The following is a 16311-nucleotide window of genomic DNA, read 5'->3' as shown; positions in this document are numbered from 1 at the left end:
GGATATCTATGATGGAAGAATTTTTGTTAATCATTTTTAAGAGTAATAATGGTGATAGTTTATTTTTTTATTTTATTAAAATTTTTTTATTATAGTGGATTTACAATGTTCTGTCAATTTCTGCTGTACAGCAAAGTGACCCAGTTATACATTTTTATACATTTTTTTTCACATTATCCTCCATCATGTTCCATCACAAGTGACTAGGTATGGTTTCCCTGTGCTGTACAGCAGGATTTCAAAAAATTTTTTTTATTATAGTTGATTTACAACATTCTGTAAATTTCTGCTGTATAGCAAAGTGACCCAGTTACACACTTACAGATAATCTTTTTTCACATTATCTATTTTTGTTTTTGTTTAGTGGGCCATACCTGGGGCATATGGAAATTCCTAGGCGTGGAATTGAATCCGAACCCTAACTGTGACCTGGGCCACTGCAGTCAGATTCTATCCTACTGTGCCACAGCAGGAAGTCTTGGTGAGAGTTGTTTTTAAACAAAAGTTCTAATCTTTTGTTGGTATTTACAGATGTATTGTAGCATGATAGGCCATGTAAGAAGGTCTTCTTGGTATAGGTGTGAGTATAGAGAAACAAGATCTGGTGATCATACTTGATAAGCTGGTATGGGCATATGGAGGTTGATTTTTTTTTCTCTTTTTTCTTTTTATTGTTTTATTTTTATGATTTTTATTTTTTTCCATTATAGCTGGTTTACAGTGTTCTGTCAGTTTTCTACTGGATGGCAAGGTGACCCAGTCATACATACATACATACATTCTTATTTTTTTATTTTATTTTAATGATTTTTTTTGAGGTTTATTTTCCTAGTTTGGTGTCAATTTAAAATTTTCTGTAAAATCAGTTTAAATCAGTTTATCCCATTTATTGCTAAAAACTTTAAAAATACCTTTAGGAATCTACACAAGCTTTTCTCTTGGCTCCTTATCCTGTAATTAAGTCAGTTTATAATAATGAATACTCAGTTTTCATCACAACTATTTCAAGCAAGCACAGTTAGGCATATTTTAAAGGTTAAATGAGAACTTAAACTACCTCTTTTTCCCCTATGTGGGGAAAACCCTTAAATTTTGTATGATTAACTTATAAATACAGTGTGTGGAAGTTTTCTTTTAAAACAGCACTGGTGATTAAATCAGTATTTTCCTGTTTCTGTCTTCAAACTTCAGTGTGGCTGTTTCTCACTCCCCCATAAGCTCTGAGAAATCATTGGAAATGTTAGTGGTTTCTGGATGGTGGATCTGTGAGTCCTGTGATTTCTTCCTCCTCTATGTATTATAACAAATGTTACTTTTAGTTTGTTTATTTCTTTATTTTTTGGCCGCACCGCAACATGCAAAAGTTCCCGGGCCAGGATCAAACCCGCACCACAGCAGTGACATTGCTGGATCTTTAACCAGCCAAGTCACCAGGGAACTCCAACAGATGCTACTTTAACTATCAGTTGAGTGCCTCTTAGGTGCCAAACACTGTTCCAGGCTCTGTATGTGCCAGCGACCAAGACAGCCTAATGATGTCCTGCTGTTAAGGGGTGTGAGCCTTGGTACTGCTTAGGTGTGTTTGAGGAGGTGGTGAAATACCAGTTTATTTTGGTGGTAGTTAAAGTGAACTCTCATGATTTGGTAATCACATGGTAGAAACAAATATCAATATCCATTTTCTTGACTCTTAAGTGTTTAGAATCAAACCTAAACGTAATGTAATTCTAGAAGCTTGGATGGGAGAGGGGAGCTCAGAAAGCAGGTGATAGTGTTTTGATTGTGTATAGCCACCTTGATTAGTACAGGTGTGTGGGATAGATTTTCTCAGCTGCTTTCCAGGTTAGAACTTTGTGTTCATGTGCTAGATCATTAGAATTCATGCCTTTGCCTGGTCTCTTTTATTTGTGCTGAGCCTTTTGGCTCTTGTACTGAGAAGAGTGGAACATGGGGTTAGGAACCAGAGGTGAAACTGTAGAGTTTAAGATGAGTTCCTGGGTAAGTGATAATGAACAATTGTAGATGTCAAAACATTTAACTGTATGACAATAATCCTGGTGTTTGTCTAAAATGAAAGTTGAGAGAATCAGGTAATGGAAACTGGATAGCCATTTAAATGAAATCATTATTCTGAAGTAACTTATAAGTAAATGGGTGTCAGATGTACATTTTGAAGAATGTGTGGGGAAAACATGACTAATGGATTACTTCTAATGTGCAAAAGATGGTATCCTATTTAAAGAACTTCTTGGGAGCCCTGCGGAGTAGGTACTTGTTTTTGTAATCATGAATAATTACCTGTTAATTTGTAATAATGAATAATTACAGGACTGAACTCTGTATGAACACTTATGTGTTTGCTTTTGGGAAAATTTTTTGCTAATATATATGCACTCAGAAAAATGAGTCCAATAGAAATGAAGATGTGGTTTCTGTTATTTCTTACTGTGTCAAATGCTTGGTTAAGACAGATTAGTAGTTGAAAATGTGTAGTAAATAATTCTTTGTCCCTTGGTTACCCAGAATAAATATTTACACAGTGTGAGTAACTTTTCTGCTAGCTAAAGAAATATATGACAGATATGGAATCTATGTTTTAGGAATGCTTTTAATAGGGTGTATTTTTTCAGGCTTTTGTAGAAAATATAAAACTTATACAAAAGGAGAGATAAAGTACACATCCTGCAGCTTTAATAGTTATTAGTACATGATCCCAGAATACCATATGTAAATTCTAAGACTAGGTGGTGGTTGAAAATTTTCCCTTAAATTGACCTTCTCCCACTGTCTCTTTGGTACATTGCCCTGGGTGCCTGTGTTTTATTTTACTGTCTCTTAAAAATAATGTAAAAAATGCTTTTTCCTTGATCCCCTATTGTATGATTACAACAAATATGATGTACCTGAGTTTGGTTAATCTTCATGTTCTTTAGAGTTCCCTAGGATAGGGAGTGGCTTTGGCATTTACTTGTTCTTAGCCTTTGGGGTGAATAGGAGAGACAAAGGACTAGGCTATGAATCTAGTCTAAATTGGTAGGTTTTGCTTTAATACTTAAAAAAAGGTCATTTGACCTAGAAAGGGAAATTAGCTGTAGGTCTAGAAGTGAAATAATTTTTTTTTTTTTGGTGAAAATACATTTTTTAAAAGATTTTTATTTTTTCTGTTATAGTTATTTACAATATTCTGTCAATTTCTGCTATACAAGCAAAGTGACCCAGTCATACATATATATATATTTTTTTCTCACATTATCCTCCATCATGTTCCATCATAAGCGACTAGATACAGTTCCCTGCACTATACAGTGGGATCACATTGCATATCCATTCCAAATGCAAGAGTTTGCATCTCCTAACCCCAAACTTGCAGTCCGTCTCGAGAAATGAAATAATTTAATTAGTTCACTTGTGATTTCATGCTCAGTTGCTGTCTCTCTCTTTTTTTTAAATAGCTAGTTGACTGTAAATTCCTTTCCTTTCTAAGGGTGTAACTGGTGTGTGGTATCTATAGTACAGTCTCCCATAATTACTGTCTCTTGCTTCCTTCCACCCTCCCCTTTCTTGGATAGTGTTGAGGATGGGGTAGAAAAAGAAGAGATATTTTCTTATTACATAAAATGTATGCTATGTTATATATATAGATATATATATATAGAGAGATATATAGCGTATGTGTTGGCATTTGAACTAAGGTGGGGGGATTTTTAATGTATTGTATACCATGGACTCTATGGACCTCTTAGAATGTTTTCAAATGCTCAAAATAAAAAAAGATTATTAAAGGAAATTATTTTGAAATACAGTTAGGAAAATGTTAAAGCTTATGGTAGTACATGTTTCTTAACATAAGCCACAAGTTCTAGCAACATAGCTAACTTTCACAGAAATGAGTATGTATACATGATATTTGAAGATCTGCAACAACTTAATGTGATATGGAAATAGCTGATTACATTAATGTCAAAAGTACAATTCATGTAATTATATGATGGTTGGATGCCAACACTAATAATCAAAGGCAGTGCTAAATTTCAATTAAGGGGTAGTGAAAATAAGTATGTGGTTGCCGTTGCACCCCACCCTTTCTATCCAAGTTCCTTGAATTCTATCCATGGACCCCTTGGCTGGGATCCCAGATTAGCAACATGTGGACTAAGACTTTATTTGTATTCTGGGATGCTTACTTTGAGGTTAAAGGGTTTGAATTTAGAATATAGTCATCACATGAAATGTTTTTCCAACATTGTGTCTGCCAATTTGAGTGGTTTTTAGAATAAACTGTAACGATTCAGTGATGTTAGATTTCCAAATGGTCTAAATGTGCATCTTGTGATTTACTTTGTCCCCTCTTGCCTTCTTGGGCTGTATTTTCTTATTGTATGTTGGTTTGTAGTTAATATAAAATTAATGTCTTAAATAGTTTCTAAATATCCATGTTGGCTATTAATATCTTTTGCTTGTATGTTTTTTTTTTCTTTAAAAAAATTTTAATTCTTCTGCAGGATTCGGAAACTTCAGATACGAAATATCCCGCCTCACTTACAGTGGGAGGTAAGAATTTCTCTATTTAAAATTAAGATTTCGGTATCTAAGCCTATCTTTTTCTGAAGGTTTTTCTCCTGCTCCCAATTCTTGGATATGCTAGAACACAGTATCCTTCTCTTTTATGATCTGTGTCTTACAGTGGGCTTTTCTTTGTTAGGGGTACCCCATCTTTTAAAAATCTGCTGTTTGAGATAAAGTTGAAATAGATTCTGGGCTAACTGGGTAAACTTCCTCATTGAGTTACATCCCAACAGAATCTTGATCTTTCTGATGAGTTTTGCTAATTGTCTTTAAATATGAAGCTTTGTTCTCAGCCCCCCCCCCCTTTTAAAAGCAAATGATGCTATTTATGCTTTATTTTAAAATGTTACTATGCTTTCTTTTGCTCAGATGGTGGCACTGTAGTAATTATATATAAGCACAAATCTTTTAGCCCAATTCAGTAGCCTGTGCCGGCAATTTCCAAGCCATGCTGATGATGTCATGGTGAGAAATTTGAGACTCCATAGTTGAAAAGATAAAAGAAAATATCTGTTGACTCTTCCAGATAATGCAACCTGAAAGTTCTTAAAACCCCCTTTGGAGAAGGTGGTGCAGGGAAAACTGCTCAGGTTTTATGTGTTTTTCGTACAAAAATCAAGACTGAGGAGCTCTGTGTGTTTCACATTAGTCTTCTAAAATGACATTTAAGAGTCACTAAATCAGAAGCTTCATCAAAATGCAAAGAATGATTAAAAAGTTTCTTTGGTGAATTGAGGGAAGCTGGTCTAACTTTCTAAGGTCCCAGTTGGTAACAAATCTATTTATGCTCAGAATGTTTTTCAGCATATTTATTTTCAGAACAATGTTACTGAGTTTAATCTCGGCAGAGGATTTCGTTCTTTGGTCTATGTTGAATATTTTTTTAAGTTACGCAATGTATAAAAAGTATACTTTTGGAGTTCCCGTCGTGGCGCAGTGGTTAACAAATCCGACTAGGAACCAGAAGGTTGCGGGTTCGATCCCTGCCCTTGCTCAGTGGGTTAACGATCCGGCGTTGCCATGAGCTGTGGTGTAGGTCACAGACGTGGCTCGGATCCCGCGTTGCTGTGGCTCTGGTGTAGGCCGGTGGCTACAGCTCTGATTCGACCCCTAGCCTGGGAACCTCCATATGCCGAGGGAGCGGCCCAAGAAATGGTAAAAAGACAAAAAAAAAAAAAAAGTATACTTTTGGAGTTCCCCTGGTGTCACAGCAGGCTGAACATCTGGCAGTGTCACTGCTATCCCTCTTGCCCTGAGTTTGCTGCTGTGGTGTGGGTTTGATCCCTGGCCTGGGAATTTATGCATGCGTTGGGCACGGCCAAAAAGAAAATGAAGAAAAAGAAGTATACTTTTGGTAGATGGAAACAGTAGCTTACTAGATTAAACTCAATGCATTTTCTTGTTTTAGTTTAGTATTTGTTTAGGGAATTCAGTAGTTTGGAGGATGGGTTCCTGAATCAAGGGTTTATGATATCAAGATTACTGATTTAATCCCCTTTTTAATTTATTTTGAAGTATAGTTGATTTACAATGTTAGTTTCAGTTATACAGCAAAGTGTGATTCAGTTATATATATATGTATTTAGTTATATATAATGTTTCATATTCTTTTCCATTATAGGTCAAGATACTGAATATAGTTCCCTGTGCTTATAGTAGGTCTTTCTTGTTAATCTGTTTTATATGTAGTAGAGTGTATCTGTTAATTAATCCCCTTTATTTGACATGAGCAATATTAAATATGATTTTTTGTTTGAGAAACTGTATCTGGTGTAATGTAGCTTTAAATGAATTAGTCAAATGGTGGCAGTCAGTTTTAAGTAAGTGAATTATTAGCAAAGTAGTATATCAGCTATAGGCAAGTGGCAGTTTCCTTTTAATTCATTCATAGTATCTCTTTAAATTTAGGTTGAAGTGGCGTCTTGAGCATTGTTTTTTATATTTTTGGTGGCTTTTTTTTTTTTTTTTTTTGCCTTTTAGGGCCACACTCGTGGCATATGGAAGTTCCCAGGCTAGGGCTTGAATTGGAGCAACAGCTGCCTGCCTGTGCCATAGCCACAGTGACAACAGATCCGAGCCACGTCTGTGACCTACACCACAGCTCATGTTCAGTGTTGAAAGAATTAAGGAAGAACAGATACTGAATTGTGAAGAAGCATGGAACTAGATTTTGAAATTCTTGACCTTTGATCCCTTTAAAAACTTAAATGATGGTTTGAAATACTAACAGAAACAAATTTATTGAGAGCTTGTCAGGACCAGGATGAGCTTTTGGTATATTTCTTTTCCTTGAAGACTTATATGAATCCCAACTGTTACTTCCTTTTTAAGGAGACTCTTAGTATAATTGATTTGTATACACTGAATATGCTGATTGTCTCGTCCAAAACCTTTTCATGGAAGGTGATAATATTGCACTTAAAGCTCTGGACTCTGTATAATAGAGGGTTTAGACTTTCTTAGAATGACTGAAAATGGAATAACCAGACATTATTGCAGGCCTTGTGATATGATGTAATAAGAAATACACAGCAACGTAGATGAAATACTCATGTCAAAAAATAGAGGTTTGACTGAATTCAATTTCTCTTCTTTCTTTCTTTCTTTCTTTCTTTCTTTCTTTCTTTCTTTCTTTCTTTCTTTCTTTCTTTCTTTCTTTCTTTTTTTCTTTCTTTCTTTCTTTTTCTTTCTTTCTCTTTTTAGGGTCGCACTTGTGGCATATGGAGGTTCCCAGGCTAGGGGTCTAATCAGAGCTGTTACTGCTGGCCTACACCACAGCCACCGCAACACCAGATCCGAGCCGCATCTGTGACCTACACCACAGCTCACAGCAATGTCAGATCCCTAACCCACTGAGTGAGGCCAGGGATCGAACCCGCAACCTCATGGTTCCTAGTCGGATTTGTTTTCACTGAGCCACAACAGGAATTCCTGAATTCAGTTTCAATCTGATTTTGAATTTGTAAGAAATATAGAAGATAGAGGCATAAATGAGAAAATGGCATAAAGAAACACCAACGTAATTCTAGAATATGGGACATCCCGCAGGATAAATGACTCTGTGTCAAATGATAGTGTATTGAAAGGGAAGGGGGCTGTGATGAAGTAAGACTTAGGAGGGTAACAAAAATGCAAGCATACATGTGCACTAAGTTATTTATGAACCATTTAAAAAGTCCTTAGAAGCAGAGGAGAGTATCTAGAAAAGCCGTAAGAGTTTTTTACAGGTGGCTTTTGGGGTCAGACTTGGAACTATATCCCAGCTCTGCTACTTACTAGTTTATGAACTGATTTTTAAAATTCTTGGAGCCTCATTTTCCTCATTTCTGACATGGGGATGATAATGTTGGCTTGCTTTGGGCAGTCATAGGATTATGCAGGCTGAATCCCTTAAAAAATGATTGGTACATGTAAGTCCACACTATATTGTAGTTATGACATGAATAACAAATTCATTTCCTCCCAAATTAAAGTTCCTGTGCTTGACTTAGTCAGATCTAGCCTGTAACACGCACACACAAAAAACCCCAAAAATAAAACACGCCAGTTATACCAGGGGGAATTTAATGTGGAGAATTACTCAGGTGCTAGAGGACAGAAAGAGCAAAAAGGGAATCCACAGGGAGTAACTTCGGCAAAGCAGGAAAGGGGGCAAGGAGAGAGATCGAAATTATTGGATCCTAGAAGGTTGAAGGAAGGAAGAGCCCTGAGTAGCTGAGACTGAGCAAAGGATGTTCCCTGGCTGTAGCTGGTGCCTGAGATGGGGGGAAGAAGGGAAGTGATAAAGCTGGTTCTAGGAATACCCAGAGCAGCTATAGTCCAAAACCACTGCAGAGATAGGAATAGTGGGTAAATGGGAAAGAACACGTGCCATCTCCATGTGCTTTCCACTCTTCTCTAGTGCCTGCTGTCAGCAGGAACCTACAGACAAAGGTGCCATAGAATGTAGAGTCCCACCCCAGGCATGAGAGGTGGATTTGGAACTGAGAGCTTAATATCCAGTCAGAGTTTATCCCAGAAGTGAAAATGCACCCCCATGCCCCCTGTTTTGCCAGTGCTCTTAGGAGCCATTTCCTGTGAGGATGTCAAAGAAGTAGCAGAATCTAGAACTGTGGCAGAAACACCAGGAGGTAACAATGCTCTGAGGCATTTTATAAAGTCTGCAACTGGACGGGTAATGATCTTTATACCACTGTGATACCTTTATTTTATATTTCTGTTTCTTATTTAATGGCTTTATGTCCCCATACTGTGCTGAATGACACAAGGGGATTCCTCTCTAGTTCTCCGGGTACCACGTCGTGCATGCCTTGTGTGTCATGTGGGGAATGGATGATTTCTAGGCATTTAGTTTTGGATGATGATAAATGGCACTCAAGGGCCCTGGGGTGGCTAAATGTTTCACTCAAGTGTTTTTGGCAGATAAAGAAATGGGAAACTAATTTATGGAAGGATCTGCTGCTGGAGAATTAGGTTTGTTTTTTCCCCTAAATATGTTGAATGTAGAAGGGAAATAGAAGAAACTGTTTCTTCTCCACGTCCATCCCTCTTGCCCTGAGGTACTTGAAGAGTAGATTTGTGGTGTGATCAGAACTGGAAGGCTCCTCCTTAAATAGTCCTGATGGTGAACAGATCTGGATTCTCAGATGCCCTAAGGGAGGTGAATGTGTGACAAAGATTCGAGGGAAGACCTTGGGCAATCAGGAAGAGATGAGGAAGAGAAAGAGCCCCAGCTGAACATTTGCTTTCAAACGCCTTTGAGAATCCTTTTCTTTTTCCTTTCTCAAAGTCTTTAATTGGTCCAATTTCCTGAATTTAAAGGTCATCCCTTTCCATTTAAAAAATAAATTGTGGAGTTCCCGTTGTGGCTCATGGATTAGTGAACCCAACTAGTGTCCATAAGGATGTGGGTTCGATCCCTGGCCTTACTTGGTGGGTTAAGGATTTGGCATTGCAGTGAGCTTCAGTGTAGGTCTCATGGGGCTCAGATCATGAGGTTCTACGTGCTGATAGGGCCCTGACTGCCCATGCCTGGAGTGACTGTATTTTTTGAGGCAAAGCTGTTTTTTTTGTTTTGTTTTGTTTTTTTAAGGTCTGTACCTATGGCATATGGAGCTTCCCAGGCTAGGGGTCAAATGGGAGCTACAATTGCTGGCCTGCGCCACAGCCACAGCTATGCAGGATCTGAGCCACGTCTGTGACCTACACTATAGCCCTTCAACCCACACCACAGCTCACGGCAAGGCCAGATCCTTGACTCACTGAGTGAGGTCAGGGATGGAACCCGAAACATCATGGTTCCTAGTTGGATTTGTTTCTGCTGCACCACTATGGGAACTCCTGAGGTCAAGTTTTTAATAGGTGATCTGACAAATACGTATGGGGAGTGCATACTTAAAATGACAATTTATTAGAAAATGCAAAGTGAATGTTGGCTTTACTGCAAGACCCAGATGTCAGATTTTTCTTGGACTTAATTGAGGTGAGAAGATTAATATCTTGGGAAGAAGCTCTGAAGAGTTGTGAAGTTTTGAAGTGTTTTCCACAGTGTAAGATCTGTTTCTGCCATGTTGCCTGGTGTGCTTGAGTGAAGAAAGTGGAAGCTGTCTCTTGGCCTAAACATTAGGGGAGTGAAGGAGGGGGCTCTTCATAGTAAAAGCATTCATGGGTTGCATCCAGGCTTCTGACATAGCAGTATGTTGGTCTCTGGTTCTTCACATGGAAAGCAAGTAACCAGTATACAGAAAATGAAAGTCCAGAGCTACAGGCTGCACCTTGCCATATAAAATATTCTTTGCTTTTTTTTCCTCAGCAAAATTAATGGTTTCTTTTTCAAAGTTCTTTTTGGCTCTTCTGTGTAAGCTTGAGGCAATTTTTGGAGGTGAGTGGATCTTGTAGGAAATCTTTTTTTTTTTTTTTTTTGGTGTGTGTGTGGTGGGATTTTATTATTTTATTTTATTTTTTCTTAATTTTATTACATTTATAGGTGTACAATAGGAAATCTTAAAAGGCTTTTTCCATAGGGACATAGGATTGCCCTAACAAAACACTTTATTCAAACACTTTGGCGTGTTAGTTTGAACCCACCTACTAGTAAACAGTTTGGAGAAAGTTGACTTCCAGGGCATAAGGGATGTTAGGAAGCCTTGGCTTCCTTCATCATTAAAAGAAGTTTATGTCCTGAAGTTTAGGAGTGGGGAGTGTGGTAAGATGTAGTAGGAAAGGGCAGAACTACCCTGTAAATTACACTCAAGTCAGTCACATCCACTCTCTGGTTGCAGGGCTAAAGCTGAGAGATGCCCACATTTCAGACCATAATGAAAAATACACTCTAATAAATAAAGTAGAAACCCCAGAAAACGGACGTCTTGGGAGATGAGGCAAGTGCTTGTAATGGTGAAATCCTTAATGAGGATGAGTTGGAGAGGTCAGAAGTTTCCACATGATTAATAACAGCTTCTTAAAGCGGGTAGCATCTCAGTAAGTCTGTTATTTTCTTTCTATGTGGACTCTGAATAGAGTAAGAAAGATGGATTACAGGAGACTTCCCTGGCTGCACTACTAGGAGGTAGAAATAGTGATATCATTTGCAAGGTGCTGGCAGAAGAAGGGAAACCAAAGGAGTGTTCATTTAGAAAGAAATAAGGGAGGGAGCAAGAAAGTAGTGATGCCTAGTCTGGGGAAAACCAACAGTAGCATAGTTAGTACAAAATAGGCTCAGAGAGATCCCTCATGGTACGTTTTTGTTTGTTTGTTTTTGGTTTTTAGGGCCACATTTGTGGCATATGGAAGTTCCCAGGCTAGAGGTCCTTTCAGAGCTGCAGCTGCCTGCCTGCACCACAGCCACAGCAATGCCAGATTCGAGCTGCATCTGTGACCTACACCACAGCTCACAGGAAGGCAAGGGATCAAACCCTTGTCCTCATGAATGCTAGTGGAGTTCATTAGCACCAAGCCACCATGAGAACTCCCCTCATGATAAACTTTGGGTTAATGTGTGCTGAGACTGAGAAGACTACCTGAGAGCCTGGGGACAGGTACCATGACTTCCAGGTGAGGAGACTTGGGGAGGGGCTTTGGAGTCTGCTGGGTCAAGTTCTCCGTGAATGTTGATGTCCTTAAAAGCACAGGAGCTGTCACTCATCTTCATCTGTCCAAGTTCTGATACCTGTTTGGTGCCCTAGGCAGATGCCATATGGTACGTGATGTAAAACCAAACAGAAATGAGACCAAAGCTTTTGAAGTATAATCAACAACGTAAAGCTAGCAATATGAGATACTTTAACACAAGCAGGAAAAGGTAAGGGTAAAAAGAGTGGGGTTGACATTAGGCATGAACTGAGCAAGAAGTCACAGAAGGCATTGGTGTTAAATACCAGGAAGAACCCTTTTAAAGTTGCCTTTTGTGGCAGACATCTTAGAGTTGTAATGTAGTAACAGAAAACAGTATTCTGGGGTCGTGAATTTCAACCCCCCCCCCACATTTTTAGTCACTCCCTGGCATATGGTGCTTCCAGGCCAGGGATCAGATCTGAGCCGCAGTCTAGATCTAAGCCACAGCTGTGGCAATGCCAGATCCTTAACCCACTGTGCTGGGCTGGGGATTGAACCCGAGTCCCAGATCTTCCAAGAGCCACTACTTCTGTTGTGCCACTGTGGAAGCTCCTCAGACTTAGCTCTTTAAAGGAGATGGTGTGGGAGAAACCTGGTATGTGAATGTAGACAGAGTTATTCAAAGACGGCACAGCATCTTGCCTGTTGGTTCCCTCTTTGGCCCCCTGGGAAATCCCCTGGGGGAGGTGTGATATCCTGTTTTATAATAATAAATCTGTAAGTAGTCATTGTTACCTGTTTCTGACCCAGAGCTCCTAAAACTCTTGGAATTGAAAGCAGCAAAGATGTCTTTTTTTTGGGGGGGGGGGGGGGCTGCACCTGAGGCGTATGGAAGTTCCTTGCCTAGGGGTTGAATCGAAGCTGCAGCTGCTGGCCTTTGCCATAGCCACAGCCATGCCAGATCTGAACCACATCTGCAAACTACACCACCGCTAACAGCAATACCACATCCTTAACCCACTGAGCAAGGCCAGAGATCAAACCCACATCCTCAGAGATACTACTGCTGAGCCACAACAGGAACTCCCAATAAAGATGTCTTTTATAACATTAACAATATGATGTTTGCAAACTACTTAAGGGTGGGAGCTACTAACCAGGTGATTAGAGGGTTGGAACTCTCAGTCACAGTGTGCTGCCTTCCTCTTCTCCCCCACCCTTAGGAGAGGGGTTGGAGGTTGAATCAGTGGCCGGTGGTCAGTGATTTAATCATTCTCACATATGTGTGTGTAATGAAGCCTCTGTAAAAGCCTAAAGGACTGTTCAGGGAGCTTCCTAGTTGATGAACAAGTGGGGAGAATGGTGCGGTATGGGGACAGAGGTGCATTTGGAGAGGCAGAGGCTCCACGCCTTGCCCCCTGCATCTCTCCATCTGGCTGTTGTTGAATTACATCCTTGGAACAAACTGGTATTCTATTAAGTAAAATGTTTGTGTGAATTCTGTGAGCTGGTCTGGCAAACTAATCAAACCCAGGGAGTGGGTTGTAGGAACCCTCTATCTTTAGTTGGTTGGTCTGAAGCACAGGTGACAGTTTCGGCTTGAAGGTGGCCTCTGAAGGGTGGAAGTCTTGTGGGACTGAGCCCTTAACCTGTGGAAACAGATGCTCTCTCCAGGTAGATAGTGTCAGAATTGAGTTGAATGGTAGGACACCCTTCTAGTGTGTGGGGGTTGCTTATCGGTGGTGTGGGAAACCACTCCCCTCCCCATGTTGAAGTTGGCTCCAGGAACCTGAAAAGAGGTTTGTTGGGACAGCCTGAAAATCACCATAGTTTCAGGACTTTGGGTGTGAACAGTTGTTAGAAGTAATTGATGTCTGTCACAAAATTTTGAAGGAACATAGTAGATAGTTATGAGACCACTGACATGGGTAAGGTGATCTCTCTTCACCTTGGCCTGACGCTGAGCACTGGGCAGTAAATGGCTGACACTCACTGAGCACTGATGTGCTGGGTGCTGATTACTTTGTTTTAATTTCACAACAGTCCCCATGTACCCACTTGAAGCTGAGGTAGCTGAAGTATAGAGAGGTAAAGTAACTTGCCCAGGGTCATGCAACTGAAACTGGGTAGCCTTTCTGCTCTTAGTCACTCAAACAAAACACTTCCTCTGAAGGGTGAGTTTCTATTTCTTGTAATGATAATCATTTATTTGCTTTCATTATGCCCCTGAAAGTTGGACAGTGAACCCCGTAGAAACTGGGTCCTTCCTGAATGTGGAGAAAATACATGGTTATGAGTCATAAATGGCCTTGAATAGATGATTTGGGGGAGATTATTGGCAAACTGGTCATTTTAGAGAACGTGAACCATAGCGTTCTTCACGCATCGCTGCTCTCAAAAGGGTCAGACTTTGCCTCGTTAGAAATGATCTCGTGCAAGGTGTTGAGGGGATACCAGAGTTTCCCTGTGACCCCTAGATGGGCAGGGTAAGAGGCAAGTATTTCTCGTCCTATCTGCTACCTCCTTGTGTTTACCATGCTTTTGCACTCAATGCCTGGGCTTGTCCTGTGCTTCACGGTTCTGAGATGGCATCTCAAAAGAAAAAATATGAAGCCTTTTATTTAAGCTTTTTATTATGAAAAATACCAACCTAAACAGAAAGAAAGGCTAATAGAATGACATTCAGTTTCAACCATTATCAATATATATAGTCACTCTTTTTTTTTTTTTTAAATAACTACTGTCTTCACCCTGTCCCAGATTGTTGTGAAGCACATCCTGGACATCGTATCAGTTAATTGAGTAAATACCGAACGCATCTCTAAAAGATAATGTTAGTTTGTTAGGGCTGCTGTACTAAAATAGCACAAACTGAGTGGCTTAAACAATACTCTTTGAATCGCACAGTCCTGGAGTCTGATATCAAGGTGTCAGCATGTTTGGCTCCTGCTGAGGGCTGTGAGAGAATGACTTGCTCAAGGCTTCTCTCTTCAGGTAGTTCTCTGGTTTGTTATGGCATAAATCCCTCATCACGTGGCGTTCTTGCTTTGTGTATCTGTGTCCAAATTTCTCCCGTTTATAAGGACATCAGCTGTACTGGATTAGGGACCCCACCTAATAACTTCATTTTAACTCAGCTCTCTCTGATTTAAAAAGACCCTGTCTCCAAATACAGCCAAACTATAGAGATGGAAATGAACACTTCATCCTATGAGTTTTGGGAAGGACACAGTTCAACCTATAACAGTCTCTTTTAAAAAAGTTCATATATAAAATTAATAGTAACTCTCAAATAACAATCAAATGGTTCACATTTCTTTGATTTTTTACTTTTAAAAAATTGAGTCCGGATTCAAATAAGATCTTTTTCAACCTTTTTCAATAGGTTCCTCTTTTTTTTTTTTTTTTGGTGCAGTGTATTTGTCGAAGTTGGTTTATTCTGCAGAAAGTTCCACTTATTTTGCTGAACTACATCCATATGTGGTTACTTATTATTATGTTCTTCTGACCTTTGTGGGTCTTGAATTAGATTCAAGTTCGCTTTTGCTTTGTTTGGACAAGGCAAAGTAATAGGTCATGATGTATATATCCTTCCATCAGGAGGTACCTAATGTCTGTCTTTGTTTTGTGAAGTGCCACTAACCATTGCTTAGATGCATTATTATGTGGCTGCAAGATGGTAATACTCTTCTACTATTTCCTCAGTTATTAGTTGGAATGCGTTTCTAAAGAGAAATTTGTCCTCGTTAGCTATTTAGTTACTGTAAGGTACAGTTTGTAAAAGAGAGAAAAAAAATGCTTGATTTTTTTCACTTATTTACTACCCTATAAATATTGGGTGCTTTAACATCCTTCAAGGATGATGAGTGAATTTTGGTTTTTGACCAGTGAGGTTTTTTTGGGTGTGATTTATGAGCTTTTGAGTTTCAAGATAACTGGAATTGTTGTCATTGATACTCAAATTATCCTGTCTTGAGAGACCTGTCATGTCCTTTTGATGCCTTTTTGGTAGTTGATAGTTTCCTTGACAGTTGGTTTAAGAAATCCCACGTTTATCTTGAACATGTACAGCTGCAAGGACTGGAATTAATTGGCCCTTTCTCCAAAAAGCCTGGTGTCTTGGGAAATGGTCATGCCGCTCTGGGGACCACATCGTTGGGCATGTCCTTGTTTCTTCATTTTCTTTGCAGCAGTTATGTTCTCAATTCCTCTCCCTGCAGGTTTTAGTCATGGTTACAGTCCCTGACATGTGCTTCTCTATTCTCAAATGTCAGCATTTCCGGGCACACTGTTTCCTCTCTTAAAAATTCTACTTGTTTTTACAATTTTTTTTTTTACTTTCCATTGGAAGCAAACATTCTCTTGAATATCCATTGATCTTAGGGTGTCTGAAACTGATATTTTTCTCTCTTGGGTCATTGCTTTGCTTTCTCTGTGAAATTTAGTATTATGTAGGTCACATGGGCCTGGCCTTAGTTATCTTTGATGCTCCTTCTCCCTTTGGCCCTCTGGCCATAGGACATCAAGTATTCTAAGGTTCCCCCCGCCCCAATACTTCCTTTGGTGTTCTTTCCTATCCCCATAGCCACCACCCTGTAGAGGATTCAGTCATAAGTCAGGCATGTGGGGAATTCCCATTGTGGTGCATTGGAAATGAATCCTATTAGTATCCCTGAAGATGTAGGTTCTATC

The 16311-nt window shown here is 39.4% G+C and overlaps 1 protein-coding gene across 4 annotated transcripts in view; it reads left to right on the top strand.

Annotated features, from left to right (window-relative positions):
• IGF2BP3 (insulin like growth factor 2 mRNA binding protein 3) overlaps positions 1–16311 on the top strand; it is a 167181-nt gene that overhangs the window by 43610 nt on the left and 107260 nt on the right. For all 4 annotated transcript variants that reach the window (XM_047752031.1, XM_047752032.1, XM_047752030.1 and 1 more), the window contains one exon: positions 4503–4551. In XM_047752031.1, coding sequence (XP_047607987.1) covers positions 4503–4551 — 49 coding nt within the window. The remainder of the gene's footprint in view (positions 1–4502; positions 4552–16311) is intronic.

Source organism: Phacochoerus africanus, chromosome 11 (genome assembly GCF_016906955.1).
Source record: "Phacochoerus africanus isolate WHEZ1 chromosome 11, ROS_Pafr_v1, whole genome shotgun sequence".
Taxonomy (NCBI): Eukaryota; Metazoa; Chordata; class Mammalia; order Artiodactyla; family Suidae; genus Phacochoerus; species Phacochoerus africanus.
The sequence above is the reverse complement of the archived record's forward strand: the minus strand, read 5'-3'. Positions and strand labels throughout refer to the sequence as shown.